At 37.3% G+C, this 27,343-nt stretch overlaps 1 protein-coding gene across 6 annotated transcripts in view; it reads left to right on the forward strand.

Annotated features, from left to right (window-relative positions):
* LOC132198575 (transient receptor potential cation channel trpm) overlaps nucleotides 1–27,343 on the forward strand; it is a 92,186-nt gene that overhangs the window by 52,026 nt on the left and 12,817 nt on the right. For all 6 annotated transcript variants that reach the window (XM_059622681.1, XM_059622683.1, XM_059622680.1 and 3 more), the window contains 2 exons: nucleotides 18,910–19,108; nucleotides 21,094–21,307. In XM_059622681.1, coding sequence (XP_059478664.1) covers nucleotides 18,910–19,108; nucleotides 21,094–21,307 — 413 coding nt within the window. The remainder of the gene's footprint in view (nucleotides 1–18,909; nucleotides 19,109–21,093; nucleotides 21,308–27,343) is intronic.

Raw genomic sequence — 27,343 nt, forward strand, 5'->3', positions numbered from 1 at the left:
GAAAACTCGTTAAAAAATATAAACCCTCTGGACTTTTTCCCAGAATAACCAGCTCTTGTAAAGTTTGAAGCTATCGGAATATAAACCTCAAAGCTCGAAGTTTTTTAATTTTTTATTTTTAACTTTTTAGTTGGTCCCTAATATTTATTTATTTTTTTTAACCTTTTGATGACAATTAAATTTATGACTTATTCAATAATCATTTCTTGAGATTCAAATTCCAATCGTGAAACAAATTTGTGCCCAATGGAAAAACTTATCCAACCATTTAATGGCAGTAGCAAAAAGAGATTCTGAAACTGACTCAAACAAAAGTTCTGTAATGGCATTCAAGATCTAAAAATTGAGAATACATAGAAGTTCGCCAACCACCTTCTTTAGAGCGTCTAGATTAGGACCCATATTCCGCCCATTAATATCATGCTCTGGGCCTTGATCAATTTGTTTTCGCCTTCTAAGAGGCCGTTTAACCCCAATTCTTCGCAATCATTCCGTGCTCGGAGGCGGAGGAAGCTTTTAATAGGGGCTGGAATGCACATGAGCGTTCTTCTTTGCAATTACATTTTCCACCGCAACCAATACGCCGTGGAAGAAGAAGTTTGGCGCGGTGCCAGCCAGACACGGCTAATGACACCTTGATGCAAACTGCGGGAGAGAGAGAAAGAGAGCGAACTGGGTCATGCCTCTGAATGACGGCAAAACATATGCAAATAGAGAGCATACAATGTGCACAATTCACTCCTGCAGTGCATCAATATTTTATCAGCATAGAAGAAAGTGACTTCATTGTGAAAAAAAATAATAAATAATACCATGAACGTTTTTATTTTAAAAAAGGAAGGAAACTGACAATTTTTTCGTGCGGTTTTGAAAACTTCATTCCAATATTAATTTGATATAAATGGCGTAAATTTTAATCAGTTTTCTGTATCTTTATTTAAAATAAATAAAAAGAAGGATTAGAAGAAAAAGGGAGTAAGAAATTACATAAGAAGAAAATAAGAAGTTTTAATAACGCTAATTCAACGACAAAAATTCACTTTTTAATTTTTTGTTTTCCCCTCGAAAAACTCTCTCTCAAAACCCATGAATTTTGCTCAAAATGGGCTCACAGCTGCGATCAAGTCTCTTTTAATGTCGGGTGTTTTAGCAGACCTCTGCTAGTTGTGATAACCTGTCGGCTATTTTTTTTTTTAAATTTTAATTTGTTTGTCATAAGTAGAGTAGAATAAACAATAATTATAATTTGAGGCAAAAGTTTGATCCCAAATTATTTTCAGCTCACTCGTATAATGCAAACAATAAATTTATTCAACTTTTGATAATTTAATTAAATAACTAATTTCTAAAATTTGATCTCAATCCTTTGGCGGTTTTCGCTTTCCATCAAAGTTAACGTATAATGCATTGGCTAGACGAAAGAGCTTTCAGTGGGTACAGCTCCACAACACGGAGGCTAAATTATTGATTGGATTCTAAAAGCACGCTATTAGCAATGCAGCTCTTCCCGCAAAGCCATCTCGTCTCTCAAAGAACGAGACTGAATAGAGTAGGCGAATAAGTAGAGTCATCCTTTTCCCACATGTGCGCAAAGAATAACCGATTCGTCCCAGTGTGGTCGAAAAGTTCTCGGGAACAAGGAAAGTAGCAGCAGGTAATATGAAAAGTTTCCGCAGTAAATTATAAATTAAAGAGGAGATTCCTGTGGCGGATAATAAAGAAACTCACGAATGAAACTTTTGGCGTTGCCACTAAAATTGGAACACAGAGGAAGTGATGTCGACAGTGTATTAAGCCAGATTATTTCCGCGCCGAGCTGTCTGCCAATAAATGACAGTGGCAGTGAATCAACTTTTTACGACCGAGTGAGTCGCGAAAAGCCTCTGGTTTTATTTTGCGACACTTTTAAAAGTTCCAATTTGTGGGAGAATTGCTTTCAGGGAGAGTAACTTGCCGGATGTATCAAAAATACTGTTCCAGATATCAACGTGCTACTTTTTTACAATAGAAATATTTTGTGCAGCGTTTGACAAATTTATTTCTCAGCACGTAAATCACGTGCAAAACCAATTTGTCTGCCACTCACGCAGGATTTTCGCACGCCCGTTTGAAGTTTGAAAAATGCACGACATGGAAAAAGGGTGCAAATAAAGCGGTGCCGGCAGGGCCCGATTTCCGCCTTTTTCATAACGCCTCGCTTCACCGCGGGTAGGCAACTGGCACGGCAGCACACCGACCGTGCCATAAATTTGACCGGTCGGGTAGGCAGGTGTCAATTCGGACAGAAATTTAACTGCCAGACATAGAGGAAAAAAGAATACGTTCGTTGTCACGGCTTTTAATGCAGTGTTGCAGGCCCAATAATGGAATGTCCCTCGTCATTTTGTACTGAAATTTAGGTTTTTGCAACTATTGATTGACCTCACTAGTCATGGTACAGTTAACAAGCCTAAATATCTTTAGACTACATTTAAGTTAGATGAAACTCTTTAATCGATTAGTTTCAAATTACTTAGAGTTATAAAATTTAAAAAAAAAATGGGGGACGATCCACAAGCTTAGCCAAGCCCACACCAACTTTGCCCATCATGCAATTTGAATTGAGGGCTACATTAGCCTGGATCGGGTTAGACTTTTGAATCGCCCTCGATTGTAATTTATCTATTTATTCAAATTAACTATATACTTGCTAAATAAAATAATATGTTTATTGATTTGAAACAATTAATTAATAAGGAATAGCCCAATGGGGACTGATGCAACTAGAAAATCAATTCTCCATTTTAAGTCGGCCAAAAATATTTTGTAGATATTAAACTACAATTCTATAATTATTGCAAACAAAATTTGTTAAAATATTCATGGGTATTTTCAATACTTCTCGTTTGGTTAAAATCATATTGTTTTTCCATTAAAACTTGTTTATTTTCAGCTACTGCAGTTTGCAATCTGCCACTTGCAGTCAATGTCCGGCTGTTTGCATATAAATTGCTAATTTGCTAAAATGTGTGTACACGAACGTATATAGCAATGCCCATGATCCATGTGTGCATGCACGTTTGCGAACTGTACATACTTACATGTGCATTTACATGAGTTATAATGGATTAGTCCTTTAATTGCATTGGGCGTCGAAGCCGCTCAACAACCGTACAGTCGCTCAAAACGCATTACCTCACTTCTTGTTTGGTGCGTGCGCCAATCGTCTCGCAGAAAATAATCCGAAATCAAGGAAAAATAATTCAGCGTCGCTTGATTTGCTCGCTCGGCGAATTCCACGAGAGCCCCTGTTTCTCAAGCATGGGATTAAACTCGAGCATTTGCAATTCAAATAAGGTCGACAGACACTGCGAATAATTCCGCTATTCTTCAAAGATCTCTTTCATAAAGAAATGATATATTAAAAATGGAGTTCCCGGCCCTCTATTCATTGTATGATCGTTCTCAGAGGCGTGAAATTTCCATTGAACTTGGCGCAAAAAGCTCTTACCGTACAAATGGAATATTTTTTGCAATATCTCACCAGGTTGTTAAAAAAGGGAAAAAAATACTGTCAAAATCTTTTTTTTTAACCATTGTGAGAATAATTGAACGTTTTAGAACCAACTCAATGAGAGCCAATCAGAGAGATAAATTTGAATGCGAGAGATGGGGACCATTTTATTCCCACTGGTTTTTGTAGCTGCATAAATTCGCTCTCGCTGAAATCTGCCAGCCGCGATCAATGAGGCGTGCGGTTCGCACGCACACATGCCCAGTCGAAAGAAAAGAGCGAAAAGCGGAGAGCACTCTTGATTTATGGCCCAGCACACGGCGAGCGCCCAGGTGAAAATCAATTCGACCCTGTGGCCAGTCTGCAACTTTATTTATCGCGCACCCTTTGCGAAACTTTCCAATATGCTCTAAAAACTTTCCTGTGCCGGTGTAATTTAAGTGGGAATGAAACGTGATAGTTTTGCAGTAGATACGTCGATGAAATTTCTCGGCTGGTTGCCATGGTATTTTTAATAATGCTTTTAAGCATCAAGTGCTCACATCAATATCAGAATTATCAATCTGATGCAAAAAAAAAAAGAATTTATTTAACGATTGAAACGTGAATATCTACAAACTGACAATCTTCAGATGCTTTCTCCTTTTCTACCCTTGTCCTAATGTGGAAGGCCCGTGTGTGTCTGTCTCACCACAAAGACGCAGTATCATTTCGGTCCCCAAAGGAATTGTTATTAAGGAGAATTCTGGCACGTCACAGGCGAGAGATGAGGAGCACGCGACGCATTCCTCTCGTGGACCGCAGAATCTCACCTGCACCCTCTACTATTGTGATGACGGCCCATTCTGCGGCGGCACTCGCTTTGAAGCCGAAAAAATTCTCTTTTTATTTTGCGGTGATGCGCAAACATTTTTCTCTCTCGTTCCTTCCAGCTTGAAATGATAAAAGCTAATTGAAATGATGAGCATAATATTATTCAAACGCGCTGACAACAGAAAGAAAATGGCACACAGCATGGAATCGCCGTCTGTTAATTAAAATAAAATTTTCAATAATTTTGGAATTAAAAAAAAACATTAGCCCTTAATTAAGCAAAAAGCAAGCGTTGGCTATTATTCTTTCGTCTACAGTGTGTCAAGTCCTATATTAATTTAAAAGTTTCAACCAAGTTTTTATAAAAAAAAAAAATTCAAAGAGAAATGTCGCGCATTAGCTTCACTAGCTTCGTTAGGCCCCTCTAAACGCAGCTAGCTACCGAGCCCTGGCACCACAACAAGGCCCACGACCTTGCCAGTGAGAAAATTTTTATGCAAGAATTGCGTTCTCAGGGTTAACAAAACCAAAAATTCGTGCTATTCTTATTCATTTATCAAAACCTCGCAAAATTGCCAAAAACAAATTAAAATACACACACACATGCATAAATCAAATTTGGTGAGAGAAATGAGAACCGGGAACCTTGAATTTAAAATTCAAATTTGACCAGCAAACAAGCTTTGTGATCACAGCAGCAGGAATGTAACTAAAAAATTGGACACAATTTAACAAGCAAATAAAAGCAGAATGAAATTTAGCTGTTATTGTTTGTTTGATGAGCAAATCCCACTGTGTATTTGCAGCAACGTGCCAATCATCACGGTGCCAAAACCACGGTCAGTCGGTCGCCTTTACTGGTGCGCGTGCAACCAAATTTAATGGTCCCTGCTGCTGCTGCTGGGAGCGCGAAATTTTGTCTCTAGGGCTGGCCAGAGAGGAGCCAATATTGTGATTATTATGCGCGGGGTGAATTTGATATCGTTTGAATGGGTGTCATTTCGCTAATGGTATTCAAATGTGCGGTCATGGGTGCAATTGTCCAAATGGTATTTTACCACAGCTTAATTAAATGGAAATGGTCATTCTAAAAGTAATTGAGTTGAATAACTTTATTTATTTGATCTCCATTCAACACACAGTCAAACAAATACGGTTAAAAACGTACACATGTAAAAATTACAAAAAAAGGTGATGGAGAGATTAATTTCCTCTAGCAAACAACTTGCACTGGCCACCAGAGCATTCTGTTTAACATTTGGTTTCAAATTCATAGCTTTTTTCATCAGATTTGTCAATCTTAAAAATAATATGGTAAATGGTCATACTTTTAATTCAAAAATCCATTAACCATTATTAAAGTAATAAAAATGATGATGTCGGGCGTTTTAGCAGACATCTGCTAGTTGTAAACCCTTTCTTCTCTTTTTTCTCAAATTTAAAAATTTATGTACAGACCGAGAATAATAAATAATAATAAAAAAAATATAAAATATAATATGGAACAGTCCAAAACAGTCTATAATTTAACAAAAGATGATTGAGGGTGTTGACAATTATATCCCAATAATTTCAATAAGTGTGATAAGGAGAATCATCGTCTTTTGCATATTTCACCTCCCTCATTAGCAACTTGTAAGGCGTGACTCCGCTTACAAAAAGGTGCAAAGTTCTGTCTCTTCTGCAAAATTCAGGTTTCATTCAGGCTAAACGGGTGGCTTGGATCAGATATCTTGAGCAAAGTTGCGAAGGCCTGGTGGGTGCGAAACCTTATCTCGCAAATGGAAACACTGACTGCTGGTGCCGAGACAATGCGAAAGCGTGAGACAAAAGGGGGAACCCTTATTCTCGCTCTCTTTCGATCAGCGTGATTGATTGAAAATGACGTCACGTTCAAGTGGTCGTTCCTTCTCCGTTCGGTCGGCCGCTGCTGCTTGACTGCTGCGAAAGCGCTTTGTGGCCACGCGCGCCGCGAATCGCACACGTCAATCAAGCTTGAATTTTCGCCTGAAACACAATAAGACGGGTTGCAAAAGACACGCCTGATTGGCAATTTGCGCACACAGGCCGCGTTTGCTGTATCAAGAAGGTCGTGATTAAATTAAGTTTAATTTAATAGGAAGACATCATACTTCAAAGCTGCAGAAGAGCTGTTATATCAGATGCTTCGAACGGAGATGATATATCAAGCTGGGCTTGTCGCGGAAATGATACTTGATTTATTAGTCGCTAAAATACATTGTGCCGTGATTGTCATGGATTTCAAAAATTTGTTAGTAAACGTCAAAGTGACACAGATTTATTTATACCACGTGTACCCTGGATCCCAGGATCTTATTTACCTAAGGAGTCTTCTTATTGAAAAAAAAAATAAGATTTAGCTAAATGTGGAGTGTAATTTGTCATGGAATTGACACTTCATTGATTAGTCGCAACATTACTGCTTGCGGCTCAAAATTCATATTTTGAGTCAGTGACGATGGCTGCTGGCAACGGCGCCGTTGAGTTTGCATGTTCATTAATCAAGCAGCTGGAAAGTAACAATATATATATTGAATTTCCACCATCAAGGAGCACCGTCTAGCTCAGACGAGTTGCATCGATTGCGAAACAAACAGGAAATATTGCTCGTCTTGCAGACAGTTTTGCAAGAAAAGCCAAATGACATTTCCATTTTGCTCTCAGCCGCTCTGGCACTTTTTCATCCAATTTGCAGTTTGACGTTTTTGCCGAGGCGGTCTCTTGCAATATTATATTTCTTTTTTTCTTTCGGGGGAATCATTATTATTTTATTTTTGGTCAGTGCGGCGGGCGTGGCAAAAAAGGAACGACTCAAGGGAGAATCGTCTTTTCCCTGAGGAATATTATATATCGAGCTCAAGAGAGAAAATATTTCAAGGGCCATTTTTTTATTGCTCGTCCAGACGCACAAAGACCTGTCTAGCCGACAACTTTGTGATAAAAAGCAAACGGAGACGTCGCTTGGTGATTAAGAAAGACTGCAACAGGCTGTTAGACACCCCTCTCAGCTCGCTCACACTCCGAAAAATAAAAGCAACCTAGCGGAACACAGTGCCCAGCTGTGACCTCGTTATCGTACGGAAGCGGCAGACAGATGGAGGCAACGCTTTTAAAGGACGCGAGCACAATAACTCTCGGACGCTCTATCGCTGCAATGGCGACCCTTCCTCTGATGGGGTGGGTGATTTAGCTCGCACAACAAAATAATAAATAACGCACAAGGTGCAGTGCCGTTGACGTGCCATTATTTTTCTTTAATTTAATAATTATTATTCTCTCAAGGATTTTATTTGATTTTTCTTCTTTATTGCTATCTTTGTGTATAAAGAAGTGAGGTTTTTAAATTGAAATTACAAACTTAAATAATGTCGTTAATTATGGCTTTGTATGGTTTTGTTTAATTCACCTCTGTCTAGACTCTGCATTCGCTACAATTTCCATAAACTTTGCCAGAGTGGAGGTTGTGCGGCCAACTTTTCATAAGTTGTTTAGACCCGGCCGGATGGATGTGAAATTTCACCATCAAACGCGGCGTGCTGTGTGCACCCTCAGTACGGTTCTCGTAAAACGCGCCGAGTCGTAAAATTATTTTACATGCCTCCCCAGAATACGTGCGTAAATAAGCCGCGTGTTTGCGAGTTGCACAACTTTTGAATTTGCACGTGTCCAAAAGCTCAAACAGAAACAAATACGTGCACGTCCACAAAATTTTGCTTTCGAAAATGTCACCAAATGCATACACTGTGACATCATTGTTCTTTGTTTTAAAAAAATTTATTCATTTTTTTATTCACCATTCAATATAGTCATTAGTCATGAATACACAGCAAAAAAAAAAAAATACAAAGTACATTACAAAGTACATTACAAAGTACATTTGAAAGAACTGTTAATTGGGGATGAATGGAGAAATGGCTTTTCGCTAGCAAACAACTTGCTTAAGCTCAGCACACTCTCCTTCGAAAGAGAGCGTACCGGCCGCTAGAGCCACCAAAAAATGGGGGGGGGGGTGATATTACTACACATTAAAATTTTGCCCCAAGTACGCCTTGCAGAGAGATGGAAACTGCCCTTCACTGCAGGTGGCCAGTCATTCCAGGGTTTGACGACGCGGTATGAGTAAGCTTCACGTCCAAAAATTGTTTTCGCGTGCGGCTGCTGCAGCCGCGGATGGCTTTTGCAAAACAAGTCGTCAAAAAAAGAGAAATTATACTAATTATTTAGAGCGAAAAATTCCAGAGTCACATCTTAAAAAAAAAAATTAAATCAGTATATCTGAGCTTGGTTGGCCAAGGGCATGATTTTTTATTCTACAAATACATTTAATTTTTATGAGAATTGAACATAGGATCTGGTTGTATCTAATTTTAATTTTTTGCTTTTGGAAAATTAACTATTTCTATGATATAAAAAGTATGAAGCGTATGTAGTTCAAAATAAATTATTTACCTACAATTGAAATTTCAAAAAAATATAGATTTTCCTAAAAAAAAGATTCATTTCTACTTGACTGAATTTGATGAAATATACGACAGACTATTTGACAAACAGCTCAGCCCTCTGATTCTGTTGACCCAAACCCAAATTCTCAATACTAACCCAAACAGAGCGTTCAATTTCGAACCTCTTGTTTGCCAGAATGGCTCGTCAACCATCTATTTAATTGAAGTTGACCCTCGAGCGAAGCAATTCAATGTAAAAACATGTAATTGCAACGCCGGTGGTCATCCTGTGAGAACCTTGGTCAGCTGGTTTGATGGATCAAAGTAGTGTCCACTATAATAGTAAGCCGGCAAAGGGACTCTAACAGCGAGGCTGACCAACGGCATTTCATCTCTGCGAATAATGAAGCATTAATAATAATCAAGGTCCTGTTGGCATTAAGCCTGGCAGGTGGATTTTGTCCGGCATAGTGAGTAAATGGTTCTCGCTTGCGTGCGTCCTCCACGGAGATTTAATTAAACTAACTTCCCTGCACTATTAATTCCGCAGTAATAATGGCTTTGGACGTCGGGACATTGCCTGCTGGCTCGCTGATAATAAAGTTGCGTCATGCCTCGATATATTGTTTATGACTAGCAATATTTTCTCCCTGCAAATTGCGTCCGCTCGTGAGTGGTTAGACATGTCCAAAAGGGTGCAAAAAAATTTGGCATCTTCAATTCAGCTCCTTTGAATTTCATAAAAAAATTGAAACCGCGTTCCTCGTTGCAAAGAGATAATGAAAAAACTGCTGTCTGCTGTTGGTTGTCGAAACCAAACTGAAACTAAGAGTATTTAAAAAAAATTGAAGTTTTTAATGTAACGATCAGCGGTACACAAGCATTTTCTAATCAAAATGCAAAACAAGCAATTTCGCATGATTGAACGATTCCAGTGTCGAGTCGAGCGTAAAAGTAAATACGCGGAGAAATTATTTGCTTAGCGCTCAGCGATGAAAATTTTCTCTCATCCCAACACGGAGGCTCTTCATCTTGGCGTGAATGTAACCCAAATTTGCATATTAATGAGTTTATTTTGAGGCAACAATGGAGAGGCAGGAGGGGCCGACGCAACAGACGCCCAAGAAACTGCACTGGCGAGACTAAAAATCGTTTCATTCGCCCCACGTTCCGTTTATTTTGAATGTGCTGCTGATAATATCTTCATTTTGACGTTTAGAGTGATGGTGCCAAGCCAACACATTGATTTAATAGAATTAAATGAAATGTTCTCTATGTAACAAAAATGCCAGGTGAAAATAAAAAGAGATAATGCGATAAAATGTAGGGAGGTGCCATATTTAATGGGAAAACAACACCGAATTGCCGATGCTGCGGTTTGATATGGACAGATCTGATTGTGAGACCAACTGGCGAGTCCAAGCGGATTTCGTAACTTAGCACAACGAAATCAATTGCTTTGGGAATTTAAACTTCTATCAGCGGGTGCGTGGAAGCGTCGACGCCAATTTTCGGCTGCAGCTTGGGCGCACGCACACGACCGCTCGAGTGCGGACGATCGATTTTTGGCAGCAGTCGCAGACGTGCGGCAGGATTGCAAGCCGTGTCCCGGTCGCGGGTGACCTGACTGAACCGAAAACGGGGTCGGCCAGTGTGCAGGAAAGCTGGTAAAGAGGATTCCGACGGTGTATAACAGGATTTTCGTTACACCGAGGATATAACACTATCCGCTTTGAGGGGCACTTTTCATCTTCTTTATGAATAAATACACCTAAAAGGGGTGTATTGAAACACATTACATATTCTTGGCATATTATACAGAAATTAAAAGGGAAAGATTCAAATCTCTTTCATTTAAAAGAAGAAAAAAAACACTGAGAAATTGGCATGGTACCATTGTTGGGTCGCCACGTTTTGTCAGAACATGCAAAATTTTCTTGAAATGTCAGAATATTTTTTACTATAAACATTTTTTATCAGAAAACTACTACACGAACAATAAGATATATTACATTGATGAAATTTTTTGTCAGAAGATTCTTTATTGCAAAAATACATTTTACACGTCTATGTACATTGGGAATTTCAAAGGCTAGAGTCAGTGTTGGTCTAGTGGGCCCCAAAGGAGTAGCTTCTTCTGGATCAAATGTTGAGGTGGGATAAGCAATGTAGCAATATGTACTTATTATTCAACTTATTCAAGGTATAAGTGAATATGAAGCAGATTTTGATAATTGGACAAACCTGAATTTCTGAAGTTCAAAAAAAAAAATAATGATATATTTTTTATTTCAAAAAAAAAATATTTTTATTTCTTTCTATTTATTTATTTATTCATCTGATATATATTTTTAAATGTGACATTGAAACAATAGAATTTTTGTACTTTTCGCATTCTTCAATGCCTAAGTGTGAAGGCACTAGTAGGGATTAAATAATCCCTACTCGCACTGCTGAAACTTTATATTTTCACCACTGCTAACTGTGTTTTTTTCTGTAATATTTTCACGCACAAGAATTATCAGTTTATCAATATTTTTTAAACGGGTGGAGAAACAAAAGCGTCTTCCTCCAAAATATTTAATCTTTTTCGGCTCAGAGTTTCTTTAATGAACGTTTTTCGACGTCATAACAAGAAAGAGGACGCTGCAAATTAATATAAAAACCGACTGTCAAAGCCGCGAGCAAAACAGCGGAAAAGTGCTTTTGCCTGTCGCTTTTATGTTATTATGTCGTGCACAGGCACACGTGCATTTCCCTACTTTTTCTTTATGCACGCTCTTACGAGTAAATACAGTTTTCCGGCCGGAAAAAAGCTATGTCCGTCCGTGGCTTAATTCTTCCTCTCCTGAAGGAGAAACATGTAGAGCAAAACAAGTATTGCAAATTTAAATTCAGATTTTTAATTCAGTTTTTTTAAATAAGTCTAGCCTTAAATTTTCACGTGAAAAACTTTAACATTTTTATTCAAAATTTAGCACTTCATTTGATTTTTAAATGTGCGTGCGTGTAGTAAAAATGCAAATCAGCCGCATAAATATGCCATCTAAAACAGTGGACTCAACTCACTTAATTTTGCATATTCATGGACTAGCCGTTCGGAGCGTTTAATCCGGACTTTTGCCCTTCTTGAACAAAGTTTTGACGGTCTTTCCAATCATCCACCCCAGAGCACACGTGCTGAATGAGTTTCGGCTTTAGTCGTGTCTAGAGAGCGGGACCGATTTCACGCTACAGCTCTCACGAGTATGAGGCCAAAAAGCAAAAATGCGGTGCTAGTGGAGGAGGAAAACGTTGCCGGCCAAGAGCAAACGAGCCAACCCCCAAAAGCAGTTAGGATTTGCTTTCTCTTCGCACCGATTATTATTTGCGAAGGGAGCACGCAGAATGGAACATGGAACGGGGTAAACAATAGCCCTGTTTGACCAAGGGCTATTGGGAGAGGGTTTAAATGCCTTTCTGACTTTTTGTTTCTTTCTTTGGTCGGGCTATCTTCAGCATTCAGAATGCAAACTCAAAATATTAAAGGAATAAATATTTTTCAAAAATATGATATTTCCAATGATTTTCAATTGAAAAGGAAAAAGTGATGTTTATTCATAATTTAAAAGCACTCTACCGCCGACCTTGTAAGGTTGGACAAACAAACCCCTGTTATGTACTTCATTTATTTACGAGTTCAACGTGCTCTGCACACTCTCCTACGTGTTTAGTTAAACTGGCCTACCACTGTAGTAGCAACAATAACAAGCACGCAACACTTTGGCTTCTGTTTGCTCGGCTGGCAAGTGATTAGCACCGACGGTAGCCCTATTTATTTGCTAAATTGGTTAGGACCCTCACTGAGGTGGAAGGAACACGTTTGCAAAATCACATTATGTTCCGCCTGATTAGCACTTAACTTTGACGCCCAAAATGAAGCTCGTTGTAAAGCAAAAAATAATTTATATTTAAAATTAATTCTTAACCACCTTATTTTTATGAATTTATTTATATAAATTTGAATAAGATTTGAGATAACTTGAACCGCTTTCTCAAAATTTTCTTAATTTTCCAAAACCTGGGACTTGTTTTCAAAATTATCAGAGCAATGAGTTGTCAATATTTTAAATTTTGGTGGGTTGCAAAAGACTTTTAATCGAATTGGGCGAAGAAACATGGTGACTATAACGGACTATAATATCTCAGATATTTTCGCAGTCCTCTCTGGCTGGATGCTCAATATTGGGGGCGAGAGGGCGACAAAGCAAATTCGTCATGGAGCAATAACTGCGTTAATAATGCTGGAGAGCAATTTCGCAGAGACGCAGCATTTTTCCTCCTTTCAAAAAGCCCTCTCTCTATCTCGCTCCGCACCTCCGCCTCCAATTTCAATCAGCCCGATGCGAAATTTAACTACCCGCCCTGCACGCTGCTGCTCTCCCACTTGATTACTCTTCGCCCCACTGGCTTAGAAATCGTCGTCCTCGTTTTTTGCATTGGCTCGCCGATTATATCAATTAGCCTAGTAACAACGAGCACCGAGAGCACTTTGCCTCCCACGCCATTACCCTCGTGTTTTTTTATGTTACCACGGCGAACATTCATGTTATGAGTTCGTTGCTCGCACTCAAGATTTTACGATTACGGTTGGCGGCGTGTTGTAAGAATTTATTTTACGTGCATGTGGCGAGTTTTAGCTACTTAATCTTAATTGGTTGATCTAAGCAATTCTTCAAGAGTGTCAAATTAATTAACCCGAACCGTTTGCTTAAGAACTAGAGTATCCAAATACCAAATATCTAAATGAAAATAATAAATTTAATTATGTTGAGAGTTTTTTTAGCTGGAATTTTGAGTAATGAGAGATTTTCGTTATGATAAAAATGGCGATTAGAGGAATATGAATGCATATTCTTGTATTAGTCAGCGAGCAGCGCGTTTGCTCATGAAATAGGGTCGCAGACCGTGACCGAAACTGGTAGAGCCGTTTGTTTTTTTAATAAAAACAATGTTTTGCAACGAGGAAAAGCCCGAATCTTCATTTCCATGAATGCATACAATTCTTACGTTAAATGATCTAAATTTTTTACTTGTGTCAACAGGCTTCTACACTGTATAATTTTTTACACAGTGATCCACTTATTATTAAATTTATTCTTCTCGGTCGTTGCGAAAATTGGTAAAAGAAAAGAGATTGCAACTAGTAGATTGCTGCTAAAACGCCTGAAATCAAAAGAGCCTCGGCTGCCACTTTCAATTTATATTTATTAAATGGAGCTTGAAATATATGGAAAATTGAAACTACACTTCCACATTGCAAAAAACTGATCCCAGGAGACTGCTGCTACTTTAAATTTCGGCTTCAATTTTTCATGAAATTCACTTCGAGTGTCAGCTTTCAACTTGAAATTTATTTTACGGCTTAATTTGGGCTGGCGTTTTATTAATTTCACTCGATATAATTATGATCATTATAGTTTGATTTGATTAAGTAAATGCCAATAATAATGATAATAAGATTTTTAGTCATCAGACTATTATTTCCTCAAGATTAAAATTGAAACCGGTCTTTGGGGTTATTTTTCCTTTTTATTTTTTAAATCAAGCTTGATACAATATTTTCTTATATAATTATATAAACATGGTTATTTGTTAAGAGAGAAAAAATAAAACCACCTCATCTTGAGATTATTCTTCGCTTGTAAGGGAACGGCTCAAATTTCATCGTTTCGAAGCATCTCCGAGCAGCATCTCGAGCGTCAAGGTGCTGTTGGTAATCGATGTAAAAATTCAAAGCTGCCAGAGCAAAAGCAAGCAGCGTGTGTGTTTGTCGAGGAAGGTGTACAAACAGAGAGCACCACATTTGCATACACTTTCTGTCCGCACCTGCTGATGTTTATGTACTCGAGACGGCGCGCGATTCTCTCACACCCTCAGTATCCATCTCTCAGGTGGTGTGTGGGGGTGATGCGGAAAAAGAGTTCTTTCACGCATTTACTCGCGCACATACATTTATGCATGCACCTGGGCGAGCCAGCATAGGCAATAAGAATCTCTCTCAGTAATGCATGTATATGTCTGTGAGAGTGCTATGTGCGCAAAAAACGAGATACCTGCCACAGTGCCGTGGGGTTATTTCCGCACCGTCCTCGGGGATTTGCGAGCCGTCGGTGGTAAATGGCCTGGAAAAAATGAATTGCCGCCGCGGCTGTGACAAAAATTATGTTCCAGCTGGGCAAAGCCGAGCGAGCTCGAAATAGAGCGTTTAGTTTTCCTCGGCTGATTTAAAAAACGCTTCCTGTAGCTTAAAAGCTTCAAACTTTTGCACGCGGTAAAACTAATCCGTCTATGTCATCGTATTGAGGAAACTTTTGACAAAATTTCTGTCCGAAAAAGTGAGTGATGAGAATTAGGTTAAATTTACTTCAATTTATTCACATGTCAATTGAACTTAAAAAAAAAATTCTTATTGTTAGTAAAAAATATACAATTCTTGGGGAAATTATTTAATATAATATTTCATATCTTTAATGAAATTTAGGTATTTTTTTTATTATATAAAAAAAAATGATATACGGCAAAATCACGTTTTCTTTTAAAATTCCACCGCTCAAGTATGTATTCATGAGAAAAAAATACACAATTTGGTAATAAAAATTGGATAATTTTGTATTATTTAACTCATTAAATAGGGCTTTTAAATAACAACGCAACTTTCAAAAAATGCAATACCGTAATTGGCTCTTAGAGTACCAATTTCATTATAAATTTCATCACAATTATTGAATTTAATTGAAAATAAATCACTTTTTTTATCAAATTCAGTTAAATTTTTTGATTTAATTATTTTTTTAATTTCGTTCAATTTGAAAAAACCTCATTCCGGGGGACAACGAGGGAGGCAATCGATCAACGCGTGGCACAAGCAATCGCATTCAAGTCATAATGCAGGCGTACAACAACAATAAGATCATCATTTACCATTTTTTCCACGCACGCGGAAAACAAACACATCTCAAGCTGCCAGCGCTGTGCTCGCAGTGGCAGAAACGAGATGATTTATTAAGCGTCAGCATCTGCAAAGCAATAAAACAGTCGACTTTGTCATCCGCCGCCCCACTGGCTGACTGACTGGAAAACACCCTCCACGCCGCTTATTGGAAAATCAATTTAGCCCGCCGGCCCCGTGTGCTGAACACCCTGCCCGCGAGTGATGCACTGGGCGGAGGAATTGGAAATTGGAATTCTTGCATTTATGAACGGCGGCGGCTCGCTCAACCTAAGCTACTGGATAATCACATTACATGCGCAGCTCCGTTTTGCAAAATGCACTTTTCTTGTGCACGCCCGATTGCTGGAAATGAGCTTCAATGCTCACTTTTGCATTGTGTCAAGCGTTAATCCCTTAATCCCCTTGGCATTTTGTTCTCAAGTAGCTAATTTGATCGCAAGTCTTGATTCCACATATTCATAAATTTCAATTTACATTTTCTTTTCAGTTTCTTAATAACCTGTCTGACCTTTTGTGAGAGAATTAACGAATTGAATTGAATTTCAAAAGGAGTCTTTTTATTCATTAAAATTTGCGGTTGATAAACTCTCTTTTTAAGAAAACACTCCTATTAACTCGTAAAATAATTATGTATTATCATTAATGCAAATCTTTTATTGTTTTATGGCGTGCACTCGGACGTAATTTCACCAATTTACAATTGATTTGAGGAAAATTGAAATAGAAGTTAAAGAAATACAAACGTATTATGAATTTTACAAGTTTGTCAGATTATCAATAGATTCCTGTTCTGAATAAAATTTATTATTTATTAATTTTTCTTGGTGTGGATAACAAAAAATTTTGAATTTGAAAATGAGAAGAAAACTAGCAGATTTCTATGCTAAAATGTCAAAACAGACTCGGCCGCGGCAGTAAATGCGCCAGCTATTTTTTTGAAGCAAAGAGACAAATCTACTGTACTTTGGCTGAACTCGCATGATACTCCACTGGCAATTGATTATACAGACGAGAAATACAAGTTAGAGGGTTCTGCATTGAAAAAGAAGCAGTATTTGCAAATATTCAGTTCAATTAAATATAATACACGTTTGTCCTCTGAGGTGCAGATGAGACGGAGTTCACCGACAGAGTCACTTTGCAACGGGATTGGGTTATCGATTTGTCCTCTTCTCTCTGTTTGATGGAGGCAAACTCGCGTAAAATTGTTTTCGCAACAATCCTGCCGCTCTCTGATCCGCGTGCTTTCAGAGTTATAATAACTTGGAACTCGGCAGCGCGCGACAATGGCGGCAAACCGTCAGCAGTCTTGCGAAAAATGATTGATCGAGTGCTTTTTACTTTTCTCTCTTTGTGCTGCCGAATATGTGCGAGTGCGTTTTTATGTCTCTGGTGTTGAGTAGCAAAGAAGGAGAAAAGATATTCTTTTATTAGTACGAGTGTGTTACATAATCAAGAATCAAGCGTTTGGCCAGGTTAGGATATTTTGAAGTTTTTTTAGCTTTTCAAAATCTGTCATTTTTATTTTAATAATTTTCTCTGCCTGAATTAATGCTGAAATAAAAGAGAAAATTTTTTTTGGCTCTAGGTATCATGAATTAAAATCACTTTTTATTTTCAACCATACATGGTCTTCAGTTTTAAAGTAAAGTTCCATAAGTTTATTAGTGAAGTAATTGTTATTTTCATTATTTAAATCAAACAAACAGGCCGTTTTAGTCAATCGCCTTGAAAGTAACTTAGATCTTGCTAAAAATTTTGTACGCATAAAGTGCTAAACATATTTTTTCAATTTCAAAAAGTGTCCGACAAGATTATTCACGCGCAGTAGGTTAATCTAAAAATGCACACAGTCATGAGCTGCTGGTTTGTTTAGCCAGGCACTTCTTTATTGTTCTGAACAGCTGCGTTCTCTCTCGGTGGTGCTAATCTTTTGCCCGCCAGACCTAGCGAACGCGTGTTTCTGCAGAAAGTTTGCAAATATTTATTCGCGCAACATCATCATCCAGAGTCGGCCACCCGCGGCGCATTTAATCCGTTTAACACCAGCCTGTCTGAAAATCGGGCATCTGCTTTGGCTCCAAATTAGCAAATGCCCCCCTTCAACTTTTTAATGAGGCCCCTCTGCAGCAGCCGGAGGGTGGAACGGTTTTAATTAAAACCCACTCGGATATATACAATTGAATCCGTAATTACGGCTGCTTTCAGAATAACAGAACAGGCTAATGAATATTGAACTCCATGCCCAGCCGCAGCAGCGTGACCTGCGCTGAGCGGGCAAGGGCGCACACCTGCTGCAAAAACTTTCTAATGAATTCGTTAATGCTCTGACGTTGATTTCTGGGCACTGAATTGAATTTGATCAGATAACTTCACATTTGTTTCGCTTGTCAAAAAATCGACCGAGGAGAATAAATAAAAATAATAATCTCAATTTCAATTCAATTCAAAATTTTCTTTATTTTGTTTGTAGCATTTTTTTTTGTCGTTTGCAAATTAACACTTTTTAAAATAACATCAGATTCGTGGTGATTTGAATTTAAAGTCGGCTTTTTCTCGAGGGGATTTATGATTTTATTGTTTAAGAAAAACAATCCTGCTCTACATGTTTCATCTGCGGGCTGCAGCCATAATTCATGGGCTTTCTCGGCGGTGGTCAAGTTAAGATTCATTTAAACGGTAAAAAATTTGTTTAGGTCATGGAATTGGTGCTCTAGGACAAAATTTTTCACGTCCTTCACAAGATCCTTGACATTGTCAAAGGCAGAGCAGTAACAAATTTGGGATCATAAACTCAGGAGTTTGCTCGCAAACAGTCATATAAACACAGATTAGTCGGCTTCATTTGTTTGAACAGCAATTTTATTTGTCAGAATATATATTTATCCAAAGGCACAATTTAGTAGAAATGATGATTTATTCAATTAAAAATGAGATTCGATATTGACAATAAATGTAAGAACGAGAACGTTTCCCACTAAAAAATTTTATCATCCCCAAATTTCATTTTCTTTCATGCAGTTTATGATTAATGAATTTCCTGGGCCGTGAAATGAGAAACGCAGAGTTTAATCCCCTCCACAGAGATAAAAAAGTGTTGTATAAGAAGCGTCGCACTAACGTGGGTGAATAATTAATGTTGGCAGGTGCTGCTGCGGCTTGTCTCTCACGTCTCACCTTACGAGCAACAAGGCGCCCGAGCCCAGTGACAAGAGCAAAACAACTCCGCCACCGAAACCTGGCGAAGAGCTCGTGTGGTTGCCCACCAGGCACACGCAAGCCAAGCCATGTGACGCGTATGGCACCATCGAGTTCCAGGGAGGACCGCACCCCAGCAAAGCACAGGTAATTAAAATAGCAAAAACATTTCCCCAAACTTTGATCGTTTGTTAATGAGCAAAAAAGCTTGAATGAACGCTTTAAAAATTTTTTTTGCAAAGTTTTTTTAAATACATTCCAAGTAAGAATTTCTATCCATGTGAATAATTAATAAAAATGTTGCAAAAATTTTTAATTTTATTAATTCAAATTTCAAATTCAAGTCTATTTTGATGTAAGCTAACGTGCACAAAGTATCCAGCTTTTGCAAAACATGTCAATAAGGGAATAGTATCAATTTCTTGGAGCGAAGAGTTCGCTCATGTCATATAACTGTTTTTCCATCACATATAATTTCAATTTTTTTCAGTAACTCTTCATCACAATTACAACACTTTATGTAATTGTGTGTTGTAATTGTGATGAAGACGTACTGAAAAAAGTGAAATTTATATTGACAAAAAAAGGATAGTATGAAAGCTTAGTTTTTTTTTTTTGCTTATTAAATTTTATCAAAAATTTTTGAACTTGCTCATTTATGTTTTTTACATGAATATCTATAAAAAATTTTGGGGAAAGAACTTTTCTAAAAACAAAAGTTTTATCAAGGTTTTGTTATTAGTTTTTGTTTGCACAAAACAAACATGCGTGCGTTCCATTTAAAATCTCATTCGAACACTTTCGGTCGACGCTCTTTCATTTTCTCTCATTTCGCGTCGTCCGCGCATTAAAAATGAATATTTTAACCTCTCGTATTTCCACCGCAGTCACCTTTTCCACCAGCCACTTTCATTTCCCTGAAACGCGTCACCTCCCTCGGGAAAGCTAGTTTGGCGAGTGAAAAATTGAAAATCCATATACCTCAGCAGCGCTCACTTTGAAGTATTCCTCTCTTCGCCTTGTGTTTGGAATTCCAATTAAAACTTAGCCCTATGCGTCCCTCCAGCTCCTTTTTTCCTGTCGTCGCCGGCAGCAGAAATGATCATCTACATTTATTTATCGCGACGCAAAGCAAAAGTTTTCTTTTGTGATATGTTTTCACTCCAGCTTCTCCTTTAATCATGGAATGCCTTTTCGCAACTTAATAAAAAGTTGTGCGACTCGGTTTGTATTCATTTTATAGTAAGTTCCATTATATTTAAAAGAACTAATTGGATATTGGCGCATTCTTTTTAAACTTGTTGCCAAACTAGACCTAGGAATGTGTTACAGTAATTAACTGGTTATACCTGTGTAATTTCTCTGTTTGCTTTGCCTAGTCAAAAAAAGTAAAAAAAAAAATCTAAATAAATATTTAATTCAATTTTATTATTGTTCCGTTAAGACAAGAATATTTTATTATTATTATTATTTATTCTTCTCGGTCAATACAAAAAAATTCTAAATTGGAAAAAAAGATGACAACTAGCAGATTTCTGCAAAAACGCCCGATATCAAAAGAGACTCAGCCGCCGCGATAAACCCACACTATTAAAAAAAGAAAAATTTACGGTAGGCTTTGTAGGGCTCGAGAAATTGTCAAAACTGCACAATAGATAATCATGGATATTGATGGCTAAAATAGAATCAAATTAATAGAGCAGGATTGAATATTTTTCAAATATTTTCCCATTTTATTTACTAATCCAATTAATGAGTATATTTGTGCCTCTGAATGAATTTACTGGTTAACAAAATTTACCTTACAATCGCTTACAATAAACAATAAAGCCTACAGTTAAGAGTAGTCTATGGCCTCTCAACTTGCAGAACTAGCATCAGGTTTAGGCTGAACTAGCATACTTCAAACTAGCATCAAACACGCAAACATTCCAGACGCATCATATGCAAATTGAAATAGAGTAACTCGCGCTGCTCTGCCAGACTCTCACTTGCTGCTTTGTCGAGATGAATCACAGAACCACCTGTGGACTCCCTTACTTATCTCAAAGCATTCTGGGGATATATAATTTTTACGATTTGCAGACGTGGGAGGCACGAGTTGTAAATAAAACACTTGCAATCTTTTTCAGTACGTTCGGCTGGCGTATGACACAAGACCAGACCTCATTCTTCAGCTGTTCACCAGGGAGTGGGGCCTCGAGCTGCCCAAGCTGCTGCTCACCATCCAGGGTGGTAAGGCCAACTTTGAGCTGCAGGCCAAGTTGAAGAAGGTGTTGCGCAAGGGGCTGCTCAAGGCGGCCAAAACAACTGGAGCGTGGATTTTCACTGGCGGAACCAACACAGGTATGATTCATTAGTTAATTAATAATAGCCGATTAATTATAATTTTAAAATTAATTGTGTTGAAAATTGTGCATTGAATTAATGAAAAACACAATTAATCGGTTTGTGGTTGAGGTACAGACCAAAAATTGGTGACCAAAATTATCCTCTCAACGAGACCTTTTTAAGTACATATCACACATCCAGATCAGGTGACCTCAGGTCACCGACTTCGGTGACCTTTGACCTGAAGGTCACCAAATGCCATCAATATATACACCATTCGATTTGGCTTGACGTGGGCATTAACTTTTGTGATTATCACTTTTTACCTAAAATGATCAGGGACGACGTTAAAAGCGATCATAATGTTGACCCTGCCTGCGGAGGCACTAAAAACCACGTTTTTTAATATTCTTTTTTATTTTTAAATTTAACAAAGAAAAACGTCACTCCAGTTTTGACATATTTTATGTAAAATTTCATGAGGAATCGAATGGCAATCTCAAAATTTTTTTAAAACGTGCGGCCCATTTTCAAATTTGAATTTGAAAATTTGAGGTCATGAAAATTGACCTTGAACTTTGACCTACAACTTTTTACTCAACAGCAAACTTGTAGAAATCGTCAAGACAAATTCAACCATACCCGGATTTTTGTTCTACGATCAATAGAACGCGAGAAAATTAGGTTTTTTAATTTTTTCAAAATGTCCCATAAAACCCGCAATTTTGGAAATTTTTTCAAAAAAATTTAGGGGTGTTGCTTTTAAGTCATGGTTGTTATGCTGTGAAAATCTCAATCGGCTAACTTCAAATTTGGGCATGGGGTGTGAGAACAGAAAGAATCGCACTAACAAATTCAGCAAAATTGTGAATTTAATACAAATCTGCTTGCTCTGTATTTAAAAAAAACCTCTATCATCAAAGCAGATTTTGAACAATCATGTCATTTTAATGGTCAACGTTAATAACGCATAGTTTCTAGCTTATTTTATAGAATATATTAGACCACTTGATTATTATTCTTCTCGGCTAGTATTTTAAAATAAAATAAATTTAAATTTAATTTAAAATGAGTTACACAATGTAGAAACACATAAAAACAATCTGAAATATATCCGCATTTTCTCAACTTTGCCAAATATTTTCACAACAAGACTTCTTTCGAATAAATGAGGATTCAATTCAAATAAACTCGTGATCGTGAAAAATGCAAAATTTATGATAAATGGATAAAACTACAATTTTAGTGCGCACCTAAATTGCCTAAGGAAATATCATCAAGCTCTGAGCAAGGAAAACGTTTAAGTGAAAATTCAAGATTTTTCTTTCACATTGATATTCATGAGAATATCTAGCCTGCAGCTCTTTGAGAGAATTATTTTGGCCGGCAAAAGCTTCCTGGAAATATCTTGGCCACCGTTTGGCGTAAAGACGAGGAGCTTGTCGTTTTCTTGAATTTTACGACCAACGAGTAAGCAAAATTCGCATTAAAAGTGAAGTTTTATTCTTTTTTATCTATATAAAAATCCTATTCACTGTTCAAGTACTTTACGTAAACGCAAGCGGTTGCATTGAAGAGATTTTCACAGGCGTTTTGTTTGAGTTGGGAATAAATTTTCCCTCGTGAAAGCTCTTTTAAAGGGTTTTATTTCGCAATGAGCAGCAAAGTGTGCGAATCGCGTCTGGCTGGAATGGAAATGGGCCAATTGCAAAAGGCGCTCAAGCAAGTTGAACGAATGGTGCGAAGATTACAAAGTTTGCCGCTTCCATTCTTCTGTTTTGCCAGCGAGCGCGCAAATACGACTTTAATAGATTGGCCAGCAACGCAAAAATGAGTGAAACGTTTTGCCGTGAAATTAAATAGAGTAATTCTGCTGATAAATTCTCCTGTGAAATTTATTTTCGTCAAAGAAAACACTCTCAAACATGCTCAACCAGATAAGAGGATAATTATTTTCGACCCTTTTTAATTTTTGATTAACGACGAATGTAACGTCTACAAAAACCTTTCCCTAGTTTATAAATTTCTTAGAGACCGTGATGCAAAATTTTTTCGAAAATTGGCAAATTTATTAGGCTCAATGAATTCTGCAAATGGCTCAACCTCTCAAGACTCTTCGCAATTTATTGGGGCAAAATCAATTGCGAGAACGCACGTCTGCGAGTCTCTCCTTCAGTTTGTTGAGCGAATTATTTCCAGCCGCCCGAGCGCCTTAATAGATAGGAGTGCAATATTCAATCGCAAGACACGCACGACCCTTTTGTTAAGGCGATTATTTCCTTCGCTGCTCATTTTATATTTCGGCACGCAGATCGATCCGTCTCTCGCGATTGAAAAGTAGAATTTATCTCGCAAATTTGACTATATTCCTTCTCTCATTTGCAATAAATGGCAGTAGTTTTGCGTGTGAATTTTCAAAGGAGCTGGTTTTGCAACAAAGGAAACACCTCGAGGATATATTGCCTTTGCGGTGCGCGGGGAGACCCGCATTGCTCATAATTTCAGTTGTCCTAAATGTTCAAAAACTCATTTGTCCTAAAAATTTTCATCCTAAAATTTTTGTCCTAAAATTGTTTTTCATTTCTCCTAAATGCATTTGTCCGAAAATTAATTTGTCCTAAATCTTGTAAGATGGCACCTGGAACTATTGGCGCTGCACGTGACTTATTGTCAGTGAACACGACCACACATTATTTTCGGAATTCCTTTTAATATAAGATTTCAATGTAGCCAGATAAATAAAGAGCGTTGAAAGTTGAAAGTAATCAACTTTTAAAATATTTCTCATATTCAGCAAAAAAAAATTTTTAGTAGAAAATGAAAGTTTTTTAATATTGAAAAATAAAAATTAAGATCACATTTTATTTGGACTATATTTCAATCGTTATATGACCCGTTCTTAGCATTCTCACACACCGCGCCCTAAGTTGATGATAGAGATCTGAGAGTTTCACAACTTAATCTCCATTACTTGAAGGGAACATCCCTAAATTTTTATCAAAATTTTTTCAAAATGGCGGATTTTACGGGACATTTTGAAAAAATCAAACACTTCAATTATCTCGGCTCTTGTTGGTCGGAGAACAAAAATTCGGGTATGGTTGAACTCGTCTCATTAAATTCTACAACTTTGCTGTTGATCAAAAAATCATAGGTCAAAGGTCAAGGTCACTTCCGATGACCTTGTGTCATTCAAACTGGAATTTGAGCATCAAATGCAAACATTTTTGAAATTCTGAGATAGCCATTCGATTCCTCGTGAAATTTTACATAAAATATGTGAAAATGGCGAAGTGGTTTTTTCTCTTTAAATTTATATTAAAATAAAAAGATTAAAAAACGTGGTTTTTTGGTGCTCGGATCAGCGATTTTTAAGAAAAACGTAAATAACTCGTTTTCTGTGCGTCTGAGGCAAAAAATGATAATAATCAAAATTGATCCCCATTAAAAGTTCTATCTAAATATGTAAAGGCCATTGACCTTTTTAAAACTTGGGTCAAAGGTCACCTTGACCCTTGACCTTTAGTGAAAATACCCTAATGTGTGATACATGGTTGGAAAGGTCTTATCACTAGGATAACAATGGTCACCATATTTTTGTCTCTGGCTTCATTTTCCACATTAAGCTGATTATTTAATTTATAATGAAAGAAAATGCGCTTTTTTCATAATTAAACCATCATAACTAGGTGGAAAATGAAGCCAGAGACAAAAATATGGTGACCATTGTTATCCTAGTGACAAGCCTTTCCAACCATGTATCACACATTAGGGTATTTTCACTAAAGGTCAAGGGTCAAGGTGACCTTTGACCCAAGTTTTAAAAAGGTCAATGACCTTTACATATTTAGATAGAACTTTTAATGGGGATCAATTTTGATTATTATCATTTTTTGCCTCAGACGCACAGAAAACGAGTTATTTACGTTTTTCTTAAAAATCGCTGATCCGAGCACCAAAAAACCACGTTTTTTAATCTTTTTATTTTAATATAAATTTAAAGAGAAAAAACCACTTCGCCATTTTCACATATTTTATGTAAAATTTTACGAGGAATCGAATGGCTATCTCAGAATTTCAAAAATGTTTGCATTTGATGCTCAAATTCCAGTTTGAATGACACAAGGTCATCGGAAGTGACCTTGACCTTTGACCTATGATTTTTTGATCGACAGCAAAGTTGTAGAATTTAATGAGACGAGTTCAACCATACCCGGATTTTTGTTCTCCGACCAACAAGAGCCGAGATAATTGAAGTTTTTGATTTTTTCAAAATGTTTTTTTTTTTTTTTTTTTTTTTTTGCTTATGGCACCCGTGAGCTTATTAGGCTATTGGGTCGGTCTCTTGCCGAAGTCAAGTGATTTTTTCAAAATGTCCCGTAAAATCCGCCATTTTGAAAAAATTTTGATAAAAATTTAGGGATGTTCCCTTCAAGTAATGGAGATTAAGTTGTGAAACTCTCAGATCTCTATCATCAACTTTGGGCGCGGTGTGTGAGAATGCTAAGAACGGGTCGAATAGAAACAATAATTTTAAATCCAAAGGATTTTAATTTTATTCAAGTTTTATTGATTCTAATATTTTTTTTTCATTTTTATGAATCAGAAATTTATTGGCATTTTCTTCCTGTTAACGAACAATCCAATTTATCTCTCCATTGCCTTTCTTAGCCGAGCATAGATTGCATTTTTCCAGCAATAAACCCTTTTAAGATTTTCAAATTTTTAGGACACTTATTTTTAGGACACTTGAAATTTAGGACAAATGAAATGAAAAATATAGGACAATTTTTTTAGGACCTTTGACTTTAGGACGAATGACGAATTCAGTTTTAGGACAAATGATTTTAGGACAAATAACGGCGACTCGGTGCGCGCCTTTAATATTTTACTCTTGACTGGCTGCGGTGAAATTAATAACAAGCATTGCAAAGCCTTCTCCGCACTAAATGTAACAAATGGAGGTTTATAATTAGGTCACTTTCTAGATACAGAAAGTTTATCATCGCGTAATTTTCCATTGTTGTTTTTCCAACTTAAATTTTACGCACACATCCTAATAGACTCTTTCACGATTCTTCATTAAATTGCAATTATTTCTCACATTAATTTGGAAAATAATCAGCATTTTTTTTCGTATCAATTGGAGGAATCACAGCTTTTAAAATGAGGTTCACAGTCTTAATTTGTAAAAAAAAAAATTATACTGTTCAAGGAGCAATTAGGTCAAGTCATTAGACATGTATTATACTTCTCATGCATATAAATTGCAAATTATGTTTATTTCATAATAAATTAATAATTCTAAAGACATTTAATTTTTAAAAACATTTTTCCTTTTTCATACAGTTGATTACCTGTTTTATTCAAGCTTAAATTTTAACATTTTTGCGACTCTGCATTTCCGCCGCGCAATTAATCTTTATTTGCTTACTTCCCTCGTCAAGGAAAGTATTCTCCAGGTAAGGGTTGTCTCAAAAACAAGCAAATGCTGCCTCCGAGATTCGTCAGCCGACGCGTACCTTCGCACTCTTTGCACTGCGGCTGACTTGAGGCTCAACAGCCCCTTTTGACGCACCCCCTGGAGGAAAATTTTAAACTGTTGCTGCTCGTTTCGCGCGAGGCGAGCAAAGTGGAAACGTTCCGGAACAAACGCGGGGCAAACCCCAACGCGTTTCATTGTTGTTTCCTGGCCCGTACCAAACATTAACTCGTTTGGCCCCCGGTGGTCTCATTTCTGCATACGTAAAACGATGCACTCCAAAATGATGCTGACTGAGATGTTCGCAGCGCCTAATGGCTTCACACCCTGTGATGTTGACGAAATTCGCGAGACGAAGTCTGAGTGCTTTTCTTGCGATTTGGCTGCTCTGATGCATTTTAATTGAACCAAAAAAAAAAAAATAATAAAATAAATTGGGTGGCGCCTTCTGCACAACTAATAAAGGGCACAGGCCACGAAGACTTTCTCTTGGCCTGACCCTAAGAAAATAAAATAAATAAACTTACCACCTTAGCTACAAATCATTACTAGTAATAATATTGGGAAAA

The sequence above is a fragment of the Neocloeon triangulifer genome, unplaced genomic scaffold, assembly GCF_031216515.1.
Source record: "Neocloeon triangulifer isolate White Clay Creek 2 clone unplaced genomic scaffold, ASM3121651v1 ptg000013l, whole genome shotgun sequence".
Taxonomy (NCBI): domain Eukaryota; kingdom Metazoa; phylum Arthropoda; class Insecta; order Ephemeroptera; family Baetidae; genus Neocloeon; species Neocloeon triangulifer.